Source organism: Heteronotia binoei, chromosome 2 (assembly GCF_032191835.1).
Source record: "Heteronotia binoei isolate CCM8104 ecotype False Entrance Well chromosome 2, APGP_CSIRO_Hbin_v1, whole genome shotgun sequence".
Lineage (NCBI taxonomy): Eukaryota > Metazoa > Chordata > Lepidosauria > Squamata > Gekkonidae > Heteronotia > Heteronotia binoei.
In genome coordinates, this window is record NC_083224.1 from 34,267,915 (window position 1) to 34,281,018 (window position 13,104).

Below are 13,104 nucleotides of genomic sequence, written 5' to 3' on the forward strand. Positions count from 1 at the left end.
TGCTTGTGATGCAGAAGGTCCCAGGTTCAATCTCCAGCACCTTCAATTAAGGACCTGGTAGTAGGTGATAAGAAGAGCCCCATGGCGCAGAGTGGTAAAGCTGCAGTACTGCAGTCTTAAGCTCTGCTCATGACCTGAGTTCAATCCCGGTGGAAGCTGGGTCCAGGTAGCCAGCTCGAGGTTGACTCAGCCTTCCATTCTTCCGAGGTCGGTAAAATGAGTACCCAGCTTGCTGGGGGGGGGGAGGTGTAGATGACTGGGGAAGACAATGGCAAACCACTCTGTAAAAAGTCTGCCGTGAAAAAATTGTGAAAGCAACGTCACCCCAGAGTCGGAAATGACTGGTGCTTGCACAGGGGGCTACCTTTACCTTTTTTAGTAGGTGATATGAAAGATTTCTGCCTGAGACCCTGGAAAGCCATGGCCAGTCTGAATAGATAATACTGACCGTCAGGGCTTTTTTGGAGCAGGAACGCAGTTCCGGCTGGCTTGGCATCAGGGGGTGTGGCATAATATGCAAACGAGTTCCTGCTGGCCTTTTCTACAAAAAAAGCCCTGCCGACCATGGTGGACCAATGATCAGATTCAGTATAAGACAGCTTCATGTGTGTTCACTTCATGTATGTTCACTCCTAAACTTCTGTTTTGCTTCCCTCACCCACCCCGCCCAATACAGCCAGTATGGGGAACTTACTAACAAAAGAAGAGGAACCTTCAGATCAAGAAATCGTTCATAGAACGTCATACTCAGAGGTAACTTCTAGTAGAAAGCTTTGTCATGTTTGGCTTGGATGTTGCTCTCTGGAGAAATCAAATTGCATTTTAAAATTCATAACCTTGGTCTTTAATTGCCCAGCATAAGCCTTGCTGCATTATACTTAATACCGGTGATATTTGAAGTCTGAGATGGGATATTTGGAATGAAGAAGCAAGCTAACTACACAGTGTGGGATTAGAATCTGGATTTTCTACTTAGATGTGGTTTCCTTATATTTGTATGCAGGTATTAAGACATGGGTCACTCACACAATACTTCTTTGTTTCCTAGTTTGAATAATGCTGGGAAGTAGTCCCTGCTCCTGTTTCCCCACAGCATTATGGGATTATATTTAGCTTGTGTAGTACTCTTACAAACTGGAGAGCCAGTTTGGCACAGTGGTTAAGTGCATGGTCTCTTATCTGGGAGAAACGGGTTTGATTCCCCACTCCTCCACTTGCAGCTGCTGGAATGGCCTTGGGTCAACATCATCATAGCTCTCGTAGGAGTTGTCCTTGAAAGGGCAGCTGCTGTAAGAGCTCTCTCAGCCCCACCTACATCACAGGGTGTCTGTTGTATGTGGGGGGTGGGGAGGTAAAGGAGATTGTGACCGTGCTGAGACTCTGATATTCAGAGTACAGGGCGGGATATAAATCCAATATCATCTTCTTATAATAATAATAATAATAATAATTTTCCAGGATTTTTTTTGCTGTTTCAATGTACAAAGTTGTGCCACAGACTCCAAGCAAGGTGATTTCACTGACTAATTATAATTTGATGCTCTAGATCTCTTCTGAACCACCTGATGATATTAAGAATGGACCTGTCACAATCCAGGCCGTACAGATTTCTTCTACAAAGAGTGAAACAGGTATGTTCTGGAAAGGAAGATCTGTCCTACCTATTTTCATGGCTTTTTTTGTAGCAGAAACTGCTTTGCATATTAGGCTACACCCCCCCTGATGTAGCCAATCCTCCAAGAGCTTACAGTAAACCCTGTTGTTTGTTTGTTTATTCACAGCCTAAGCCAGCATTTAAAATCATACAAAATTAAAACTGATTGACCATAAAATCATACATAAAAATGCATAAAATACTGTTGTAAAACTACAAATATAACAGAACATGGCAGTTACAGCAAACAGACTGGCAAAGGTGGAGCAGAGGTCCATCAGTGGCTATTAGCCACAGTGTGTGTGTGTGTATAAATTATTGGCCACTGTGTGATACATAGTGTTGGACTGGATGGGCCGTTGGCCTGATCCAACATGGCTTCTCTTATGCAGGTAGGAGGAAATGCTGAATCCATGCCCCCTCCTAGATTTCCACTCAGAACCCTTCTTCTGAGAGCCAGATTGGTGTAGTGGTTAAGTGTGTGGACTCTTATCTGGGAGAACCGGGTTTGATTCCCCACTCCTCCACTTGCACCTGCTGGCATGGCCTTGGGTCAGCCATAGCTCTGGCAGAGGTTGTCCTTGAAAGGGCAGCTGCTGTGAGAGCCCTCTCCAGCCCCACCCACCTCACAGGGTGTCTGTTGTGGGGGAGGAAGGTAAAGGAGATTGTGAGCCGCTCTGAGACTCTTCAGAGTGGAGGGCGGGATATAAATCCAATATCATCTTGTTCTTCTTCACACACAGCTGATCAGCAGATCAGCTGATCCGCGAGGGAAACCGTGGCAGTAGCTGCAAGCGACTGCTGAACAAGCAGCACTGCCCTTGCCTCCGGAGGCAAGGGCAGCGCCGCTTGTTCAGTGGGTTGCTTGCTGCTGCCGTGAAGACAGGAGCTTTTAAAGAGCTCAGAAGGTGCTTTCTCCGGCTTAACATGGTAAAAATGGAGGGAGGAGGAGGTGACTCAAGGGGGGCGGGGCAGCAAGGCTGCACAGCACAGGGGGGAAGGCCAAATTCAGTTCTCCCACCCTGCCAACCCTGGGACCACGGTGGGTGGGCCAGCCGGCCCCTGGTGCCAAAAAGGTTGGGGACCACTGACTTACAGGGTCTACTGTCTAGATTTTTTCCAGGCAGTAGACCCTGTAAGTAGAGCCCTGTAAACTCTTGGAGGATTGGCTACATCAGGGCGGTGTAGCCTAATATGCAAAGGAGTTCCAGCTACCAAAAAAAGCCCTGCCTATTTTCATTGTCTGATATAATTGTTGCCATGGTGTGTTGGTCGCACATAGGATTTCTAGCTCCAGGCTGGGAAATTTCTGGATATTTGGGGAGTGGAGCTTGGAGGGGGCAGGATTTGAGGAGGGGAAGGACCATAGCACCATACAGTCATTTCTCCAAAGCACATGTTTCCTCCAGGTGAACTAATCTCTGTGATCTGGATCTGTGAGCTGTAGTTCTGAGAGATCTCCAGGAACCACCTGGAGGTTGGCAACCCTAGAATCACACTGAAGGTACCGTGATATATTAGAATCACATCCTAAGCAGAGTCTATTGAAGTCAATTGGCCTAGAAGGGTGTAATTCTGGTTAAGATGACACTGTGTTGGATATACACCTTAGGAAATTAGCTGAGCCATAAAGGTCTTTGAATGGCTGTGGACCATTCCCTGGCTGCATTCAGGTGCAATGATAAATCCTGACATTATGGGCTGCTCATCTAGGGTTGCCAAATATAGAAAATAATTTTTTGGCTGTAATAGCGTTTTCCAATATACCCTATTTTAAATCCAGTTAGGGTGTTTTTATTTCTGATTCTCTAATTCTTATTTATTTCTTTTTCAATAATCATTGTTAAATCATAATACAAAAAGTCACAGATACATTATACAGAAGTCACAAAGAAAATAGAAAAAGCCTTGGCTTTTTATTTTAAAGAAAATAGCACTAAGACCAGGGACTATTTGTTCTTTTCTATACCCCATAACCAACATACTAGAATTGATTATTTATTGGTTTCGAGATCTTTATTGAATAATTTAATTTCCATTGACTTAGCTCCTAAACTTCTTACAGATCATTCTTGGATTTATGCTACATTAAAGGGTTTCGCTCATTCCTCAACCTCTAAAAGGTGACTCTGTTCTAAAGAGTTTTGAAGAAACTCAGAAGTCACAAAGAAAAAAGAAAAAGCCTTGGCTTTTTATTTTAAGAAGAATAGCACTCCAGAGACCTCTCCACTGATTGTGTGGGATGCTTGGAAAGCAGTAATTAGGGGAGAGAATTAGCTTATCTAGCCATCTGAGGAAACAAAAAAAAAGACAAGCGGTTCAATCATGGAAAAAATAAAAAAAAAACGTAGAAAGACAACATAAGCAGGCAGGATCGGAAAAAAAATATATAGTAGCTGGTGGTTGAACATCGTGTTTTGGATGTGTTGGAATTGAATCAAATTCAGAAAAATTGTATTTATACTAAACAGCGGTATTGGCAGAAATCACAAAAGTCTCTCAAATTATTGTCCTGAAAAGTCTGTGAGAAAAAACATTCTCGAAGAATTAAGCATATTGGGGATAAGTTGGGTCACATGCTCTTCTCCTTGGAACAAATGGCAAGTGCTTTTTTCAGAATTTTATTCTATATTATATGCCACTACGAATCCAGACCCTAAAGTGATAAAAGAAATTTCTTCAAGGCCAAGATTTGCTCCCAAAATTAAAACCTTCAGATAGAGATTTATTGGATGTCCTAATTTCAGAACAAGAAATTGATGTGATTAGAGCTCTTAAAAATAATAAAGCCCATGGTTTAGATGGCTTTCCTGCCAAATTTTATAAAAGATTCAGATCAATTTTAGTTAAACCTTTAACTCAAGTGTGAAATAATATCTTTATGAAAGGCTTATTGCCTCCCTCATGGGAATCAGCAGTGATAGTCCCAATTCCTAAAGAAATGGAAGATGTTTCAACTCCAAGTAATTACAGACCTATTGTCCTTCTTAACTGCTATTATAAGATTTTTACCACCATGTTAGCTAAAAGATTGAAATAGATGATCAATAATCTGATTCAGTGAGATTGGCTTCATCCCTGGGAGGGATATTTCAGAAAAGATTAGAAGAACTTTGGAATCTTGAATGATTATACGGTAACCAAACAAGAAACAGTGTTAATTTCAATTGATATGGTTAACGCTTTTGATTCTGTGGAGAAATATTTTGTATGACTGTCTTTGAAAATATGGGATGTGGCAAGAACCAAGCAAGTTGGTAGTCATTTTCCCAACCTTGGAAGGATGGGAGGTTGAGTCAACCTCGAGCCAGCTACTTGAACCCAGCTTCCACCAGGATCGAACTCAGGTCGTGAGGAGAGCTTAGAACTGCAGTACTACAGCTTTACCACTGTGCCACGGGGCTCTTCATATACTTTATATACTACTTCCCCAATAAAGTCATTACAAACTATCAATTAGATCTTACAACAATTTAGTCTCATTTCTGGGTTAAAAATAAACTAGGAAAGAACAATTTTGCATCCAATCAATCTCTCAGTTGATAACAAATCAAGGCTAAGAAATTTAGTCCCTTATTCATGGTAAGAAGTGGTCATATTAAGAACATAAGAGAAGCCATGTTGGATCAGGCCAACGGCCCATCCAGTCCAACACTCTGTGTCACACAGTGGCAAAAAATTTAATATATACACACATACTGTGGCTAATAGCCACTGATGGACCTGTGCTCCTTATTTTTATCTAAACCCCTCTTGAAGGTGGCTATACTTGTGGCCACCACCACCTCCTGTGGCAGTGAATTCCACATGTTAATCACCCTTTGGGTGAAGAAGTACTTCCTTTTATCCGTTTTAACCTGTTCATCGAATGCCCACGAGTTCTTGTATTGTGAGAAAGGGAGAAAAGTACTTCTTTCTCTACTTTCTCCATCCCATGCATTATCTTGTAAACCTCTATCATGTCACCCCGCAGTCAACGTTTCTCCAAGCTAAAGAGTCCCAAGCGTTTCAACCTTTCTTCATAGGGAAAGTGCTCCAGCCCTTTAATCATTCTAGTTGCCCTTTTCTGGACTTTCTCCGTCTTCACTGTGGAAGATGAGAACTTTTTGCCCGCCCCAGAACCACTAATTTTGGAAGGGGTGTTGAAAGACCTGAGTCAGATTGAGGTGACAAATGAGGAGGTCCTACAACTGATAGACAAATTAAAAACTAATAAGTCACCGGGTCCGGATGGCATACATCCGAGAGCTCTGAAAGAACTCAAAGTTGAACTTGTGGATCTTCTAACAAAAATCTGTAATCTTTCATTGAAATCTGCCTCCGTTCCTGAGGACTGGAAGGTAGCAAATGTCACCCCCATCTTTAAAAAAGGTTCCAGAGGAGATCCGGGAAATTACAGGCCAGTCAGTCTGACTTCAATACCGGGAAAGTTGGTAGAAACCATTATCAAGGACAGAATGAGTAGGCACATTGATGAACACGGGTTATTGAGGAAGACTCAGCATGGGTTCTGCAAGGGAAGATCTTGCCTCACTAACCTGTTGCATTTCTTTGAGGGGGTGAACAAACATGTGGACAAAGGAGACCCGATAGATGTTGTTTACCTTGACTTCCAGAAAGCTTTTGATAAAGTTCCTCATCAAAGGCTCCTTTGAAAGCTTGAGAATCATGGAGTAAAAGGACAGGTCCTCTTGTGGATCAAAAACTGGCTGAGTAATAGGAAGCAGAGAGTGAGTATAAATGGGCAGTCTTCGCAGTGGAGGACGGTAAGCAGTGGGGTGCCGCAGGGCTCGGTACTGGGTCCCATGCTCTTTAACTTGTTCATAAATGATTTAGAGTTGGGAGTGAGCAGTGAAGTGGCCAAGTTTGCGGATGACACTAAATTGTTCAGGGTGGTGAGAACCAGAGAGGATTGTGAGGAACTCCAAAGGGATCTGTTGAGGCTGGGTGAGTGGGCGTCAACGTGGCAGATGCGGTTCAATGTGGCCAAGTGCAAAGTAATGCACATTGGGGCCAAAAATCCCAGCTATAAATACAAGTTGATGGGGTGTGAACTGGCAGAGACTGACCAAGAGAGAGATCTTGGGGTCAAGACAATGTGAGATTGCAATAAAAAAGGCCAACGCCATGCTGGGAATTATTAGGAAGGGAATTGAAAACAAATCAGCCAGTATCATAATGCCCCTGTATAAATCGATGGTGCGGTCTCATTTGGAGTACTGTGTGCAGTTCTGGTCGCCGCACCTCAAAAAGGATATTATAGCATTAGAGAAGGTGCAGAGAAGGGCAACTAGAATGATTAAAGGGCTGGAGCACTTTCCCTATGAAGAAAGGTTGAAACGCTTGGGACTCTTTAGCTTGGAGAAACGTCGACTGCGGGGTGACATGATAGAGGTTTACAAGATAATGCATGGAATGGAGAAAGTAGAAAAAGAAGTACTTTTCTCCCTTTCTCACAATACAAGAACTCGTGGGCATTCGATGAAATTGCTGAGCGGACAGGTTAAAACGGATAAAAGGAAGTACTTCTTCACCCAAAGGGTGATTAACATGTGGAATTCACTGCCACAGGAGGTGGTGGCAGCCACAAGTATAGCCACCTTCAAGAGGGGTTTAGATAAAAATATGGAGCACAGGTCCATCAGTGGCTATTAGCCACAGTGTATGTGTGTATATAACATTTTTTGCCACTGTGTGACACAGAGGGTTGGACTTGATGGGCCGTTGGCCTGATCCAACATGGCTTCTCTTATGTTCTTATGTTAATGCTATAATATCCTTTTTGAGGTGCGGCGACCAGAACTGCACACAGTACTCCAAATGAGACCGCACCATCGATTTATATAGGGGCATTATGATACTGGCTGATTTGTTTTCAATTCCCTTCCTAATAATTCCCAGCATGGTGTTGGCCTTTTTTATTGCAAACGCACACTGTCTTGACATTTTCAGTGAGTTATCTACCATGACCCCAAGATCTCAGTCTCTGCCAGTTCACACCCCATCAACTTGTATTTGTAGCTGGGATTCTTGGCCCCAATGTGCATTACTTTGCAGTTGGCCACATTGAACCGCATCTGCCATGTTGATGCCCACTCACCCAGCCTCAACAGATCCCATTGGAGTTCCTCACAATCCTCTCTGGTTCTCACCACTCTGAACAATTTAGTGTCATCCGCAAACTTGGCTACTTCACTGCTCACTCCCAACTCTAAATCATTTATAAACAAGTTAAAGAGCATGGGACCCAGTACCGAGCCCTGAAGCACCCCACTGCTTACCGTCCTCCACTGCAAAGACTGTCCATTTATATTCACTCCCTGCTTCCTATTACTCAGCCCGTTTTTGATCCACAAGAGGACCTGTCCTTTTACTCCATATTTAGGGATAAATAGCCCAAAGGAAATTAAGGCTTTAATGAAATTCAGCTATGATGAGTTGCTAAAGGAAGTTCAAGCTTTATTAGTAAAACTTGCAGCTTTTGAAAAAATATCGTTTTCTGGTCGTAGACAAATGTGTCGTTTTAATGAGATTTGGAGTCCATTTATGCAAATGATGAATGTTTAGCTGATTTGATTTGATATCGTTGTAAACTGTATCGCTTTACTTTTCTTGTATTCACTATATGAAAGTTAGGTTGATGTTCTTCTTTCTGATATCTATTAATGTTTAACTTGAGTAACTATTGTAATTTTATGCACTGGGGTTTCACATGTGGGGTTTTTTAAACAACAATAAAATAAAAAAAAAAAAAAGCTTTATTAGTAAAACTGAACAGAATCGACCTTTTTTGTCATAAAAGAATCATGAGTATCAAATGTGTTATTTTTCCTAAATGTATATATTTATTCTGGGCTATTCCAATAGAAATATCAGGGAAAATGTTTTGAATAAATGGTAACAAATCTTAAATTGATTGATTTGGAGTAATGCTAGGCTGAAGATAAAGTTTTTAACTATGTGTAGATCTTTCAAGAAGGGGGGCGGGGGTCAAATACCCATTCTAAGAATCTACTATTACATGGCTAACAGTTAAAATGCTTAGGACTAATCCGGTAGAAGCTTGGATCAGTATCGGACAAGAGTATGTTATCCCCTGAGAAGAGATCATATTCTATACCAGCAAATCCCTTCCTGGAAAATTCTTTAAGAATATGAGATGAGCTAAGGAAGTGGATTGCGCCGGGCATTTCCCTAGTAGGTAGCATTTTCAACCGAGTTTGGTTCCCACAATTTATAAAGGCTAACTCGAACCATCCATGGAGGATTAAGGGATTGGATAGAGTTGGGGAGTGGATTCAAGGAAATAAGTTTATTACTTAGGAACAAGAAGAAGAGAAATTAGGAGGTAGTATCAATACTGTCAAGTTCAGAACTTGGCCCACTCTCTTCAGAGGAAAGAAACTATTAGATATGAATTTATGCCATTTGAGGTCCTCCTTAAAGAAGAGGGCAAAGGTGAGAAAGGTTTCTAAAATATATCATTATTTAATTAACTCCCTTCACTCAAATCCACCTGGTGTCATCCATGGCAACACTAGGACTCTCTCAATATGTGACAGCACTCACTCGCCAGGCCAGGCACACGCTGGATTTGATCTTTGCAGCAGGAGTTGTAGTGGACTGGATTACTGCTGAGCCAGTACCACTATGCCCTGAGGTCCCATATGGATGTGTCACCACACCCCTGTTTTGGTGGCCTTATATTACCTGAGTTGTGCCCTCAGGGAATGAGGTCATGCGGTCTGTGACAAAGAGGCCAGCTGACCTGTGACACTGCAGTGATGTCAGAACATGTGACTGCTGATGCCACCAAAAAGGGCAGACAGGGGGAGGCTCCCAGTAGATTGAAAGTACTGATGGGTTTACCTATTGACAAACTACCCTAAACAAAGAAAAGAAGTTGATCAATTTAGAGCCAGATTGCTATCTCATTGTAACACCAGAGCTACCACAATGGGGCTCTCCTGCAGGATGGACTTAATTCCTCAGCAGCAGTTACTTCCTTGGGCTAATTCTTTGTTTACAGGATCCCCTTAATGGCTGACAGGAACAGTCTCTTTTGTGATATGTGGGCATGGCAGGAACTAGTTTTTCTGTGGTAGCAAAGCCTTTTGTTTAACTGTGGGCTACTCACATTTGCATCTGCATTGACCCATCCTGTGTACGTGCTGCTGTTGTTGTAGCTTCATGGCTATACGGAAACAAAATGGAGTCAGGATCCCTCTTATGGCTTCTGGTCAAGAGCTGATCTTAGATGCTGTCTTCCTTGGACAGAGATGCAGTTCCATTATGCATGGCGTTTGGCAGTTTCTTGGGGAAGCCTGATCTGGAATCCTTTCTATGCAGGAGGAATGCAGTTACAGCTCTGGCAGGAATAAGCAGGAAGGCGTCTTAGCCAAGCTGGGAAGGTTGCTGCTTGGCCCCACAGAATAAAATGTCCATATTGAAGCTGGCACAGTTGCCAAATTCTTAGAATCATGCAGGATCCATTGCCTATAGACAAGTGGGTATTTGTTATTAATGTCCATGGAAGCAGTTTGCCTGTGTTTACATAATATGAGTTCATAACAATGAGGGCACTGTATCTCTGACACTAGGCCAGAGTTAACTCAGTCCATAAATGGTAACACAAAAAGGGAATCCAGGGAGTCTGGAGCCAGGGTCAGTCCATTTAAAGATGGAGGAGAGGGCTCATGGTCACATTACCAGAGGAGCATCTTGAATAGCATTTTTATTTGTGATTTATGTTCCCCAATACAAAGCCTTATGGAACATCTAGATTGTCCAATGTACCACATTTTATACACACATTCTATTAGATAAATTACGTTTTTTGTTGCACAGTTGCTATATGTCTCTAATTTCATTCTAAGATAAATATCTGTAAACTCCAAAATATTAGTAACCATACTTCTGGACAACAGGCGCAATTCCCGCATTGAAAATGCCCTTTTATTGACAAAGTAAGTCTGGGTGTAATAGCAATATCTGCTTTTACCATCATGGTTCTAATTTTAATTTTCCTAAAGCCAATAATAGGTTTCTGGTTACAGCCCAGGATATCTCTAAGAATGTGCCAGTGGTTAAGAATACTATTTTTAATAGTAGAGGCATATGGTGTAAAATCAAAAGCACAAACTAATTTATTTATTTGTTTAGTTTTTTGAGCTTGAAACAGAATTTCTCTTTTTCTATTATAGACTTTATGGAAAGCATTGTTAATGATTTTCTCAGGGTATTGTCTTTCACTAAACTGCTGGGACATGGCTCTCCTTTTAAAAATCTGCCTCGAAGGTAGAGTTCCTTTTTTAACCTCAAGTATTGACCATAAGGTAAATTATGATGTAGATGCCTCATATGATGATAATGAAAATGTAAAAAAGAGTTTTTATCTGTTCTCTTTCCTTGATATAAGTTTTTACTGCTAAGGTATTTTCAGTAGTTTTAAATACAATTGTATCAAGGAAATTTATGGCATCCATTTCTTGCTTATGAGTAAACTTGATGCAATCATGCAAATTATTTAGCCACAATATGAAGTCAGTCACCTTATCAGTATTGGCAAAAATACAGAAAATCCAAAAATTAAGTTCTAGGGTTGCTAGCTCCCAGGTGGGGGCAGAGATCTCCTAGAGTCCCAGAATCTCCATTCAGCAGAGATTAGTTTCCAGGGAGAATATGGCTGCTTTGGAGAGTGGGTTCTATTACACCCTGCTGAGGACACTTCTTTCCCTAATCCCATCCTTTTGAAGCTCCACCCCACCATACCAGTCTCCAAGAAGTTCCGAACACAAAGCTGAGAATCCTCTCTCTCCCTCTCTCCCTTTCCTCTTCCCCCTTTTTATGACTTCTGCATTCCCAGCTTAACCATACTTCGCAGTTATCAACCAAATCAGATCTTTGATATTGTTTTATTAATGCACCATTGGTTACTATGTTGTTTATTAATGTTTTATTTATTAATGTACCATTGGTCACTGTGTTGTTAGCCGCCCTGAGCCTGCTTCGGCGGGGGAGGGCGGGGTATAAATAAAATTTATTATTATTATAGTTTGGGGATTGGGTTTTTAATTTTTTTTAAAAAAAAATCAACCAATTTTGATTAGATTGTTTTTGATTTGTCATTGTCATCCACCTTGAACTTTTCAGGGTTTGGAAAAGCAAATAAATAAGTGAATGGAAATGATATATTTCAAGTCAAGCGCTTTTAAGTGGAGGTGTCTTGCTCTCTGTGGAATGGAAAGGAGGTTTAAAGCAGCTATGTATACATCTGCGTTACATTGGTGTTTCCATGCAACATGAGGACAACCTTTGGGTAGCCATAACCAATGTTTCCTCTAAATGTGATTGCTGTGTAATCTGTGGTATTGCCTTGATTCTCATGTCTGTTTCATGTCTATATGTCCCAAGTCTAAGGATATTTGTTTGCCAGTTCACATAGAACTAGTTAGGTAATCACAGAATAATTTATTTTTCTATTCATAAACTTGTTTTTTCTATACTAACTATAGACCCCTAAAAGAGATCACCTGATCACCACTTTCACAGGCACAACAGATATTGCATTTCATACACATTCAGAAGGAATTGCAGTGCAAACCTAAGAACACTCTATAAATAAGAAAAAACTTTATTAAATCAAAAGAGTTTCCAGCTCAGCATTAGGAAGAACTTCCTGATCGTTAGAGCGGTTTCTCAGTGGAACAGGCTTCCTCAGGAGGTGGTGGGCTCTCCTTCCTTGGAGGTTTTTCAACAGAGGCTAGGTGGCCATCTGACAGCAATGAAGAGCCTGTGAATTTAGGGGGAGGTATTTGTGAGTTTCCTGCATTGTGCAGGGGGTTGGACTAGATGACCCTGGAGGTCTCTTCCAACTCCATGATTCTGTGATTCTACTGTTGAGTAGAACTGAGCAGGTTTCTCTGAGCAAGCCTCTTTAGGGTTGATCTCTTAGTCATCATTAGTGTGGGCAAAAAGTAGGAGCTAAAAAAAGGCATGCGATAAAACCATGCAAAATAAACACCACAAGACCGATCACACCCCCTGAAGAAACACCTGCTGGCTTCTGAGCCATATGACTTTGCATGACTGATTAGTCCATAAAGGTGTGTATTTAAAATCAGGATATGGAGAATCAGTTTGAAACACAGAGAAACTGCATATCTGATAGTGAATATTAATGCAACGGAACCCTTCACAAATCTATCTGGAAAAATTATTTGGGGCTGTAGACTCTATACTACTGTGTATAGCTTGTAGAAACTAGGGTCCTACTATGTAATTTTTGCATTATTTAATGTGTCATGTTAAAGTTATGCTTGGCTTCAGATCTGTTTTTAGACTTCTGGTTGGTTCTACAACCCTAATCCTATTGCATGGTTTATTGACTGTCCCATCTAGTGATTGCATTGACTCACTCTGTGTAATCCACCTATGGTTGCCAGGTCTTA

General features: G+C 41.5%; 1 protein-coding gene across 1 annotated transcript in view; it reads left to right on the forward strand.

Moving 5' to 3' along the window:
- Nucleotides 1-13,104, forward strand: part of BCAS1 (brain enriched myelin associated protein 1) — an 87,995-nt gene that overhangs the window by 11,358 nt on the left and 63,533 nt on the right. Inside the window, exons 2-3 of the mRNA XM_060230774.1 lie at nucleotides 677-753; nucleotides 1,547-1,631. Of these exons, the coding sequence (XP_060086757.1) occupies nucleotides 682-753; nucleotides 1,547-1,631 (157 nt within the window). The 5' untranslated portion in view covers nucleotides 677-681. The remainder of the gene's footprint in view (nucleotides 1-676; nucleotides 754-1,546; nucleotides 1,632-13,104) is intronic.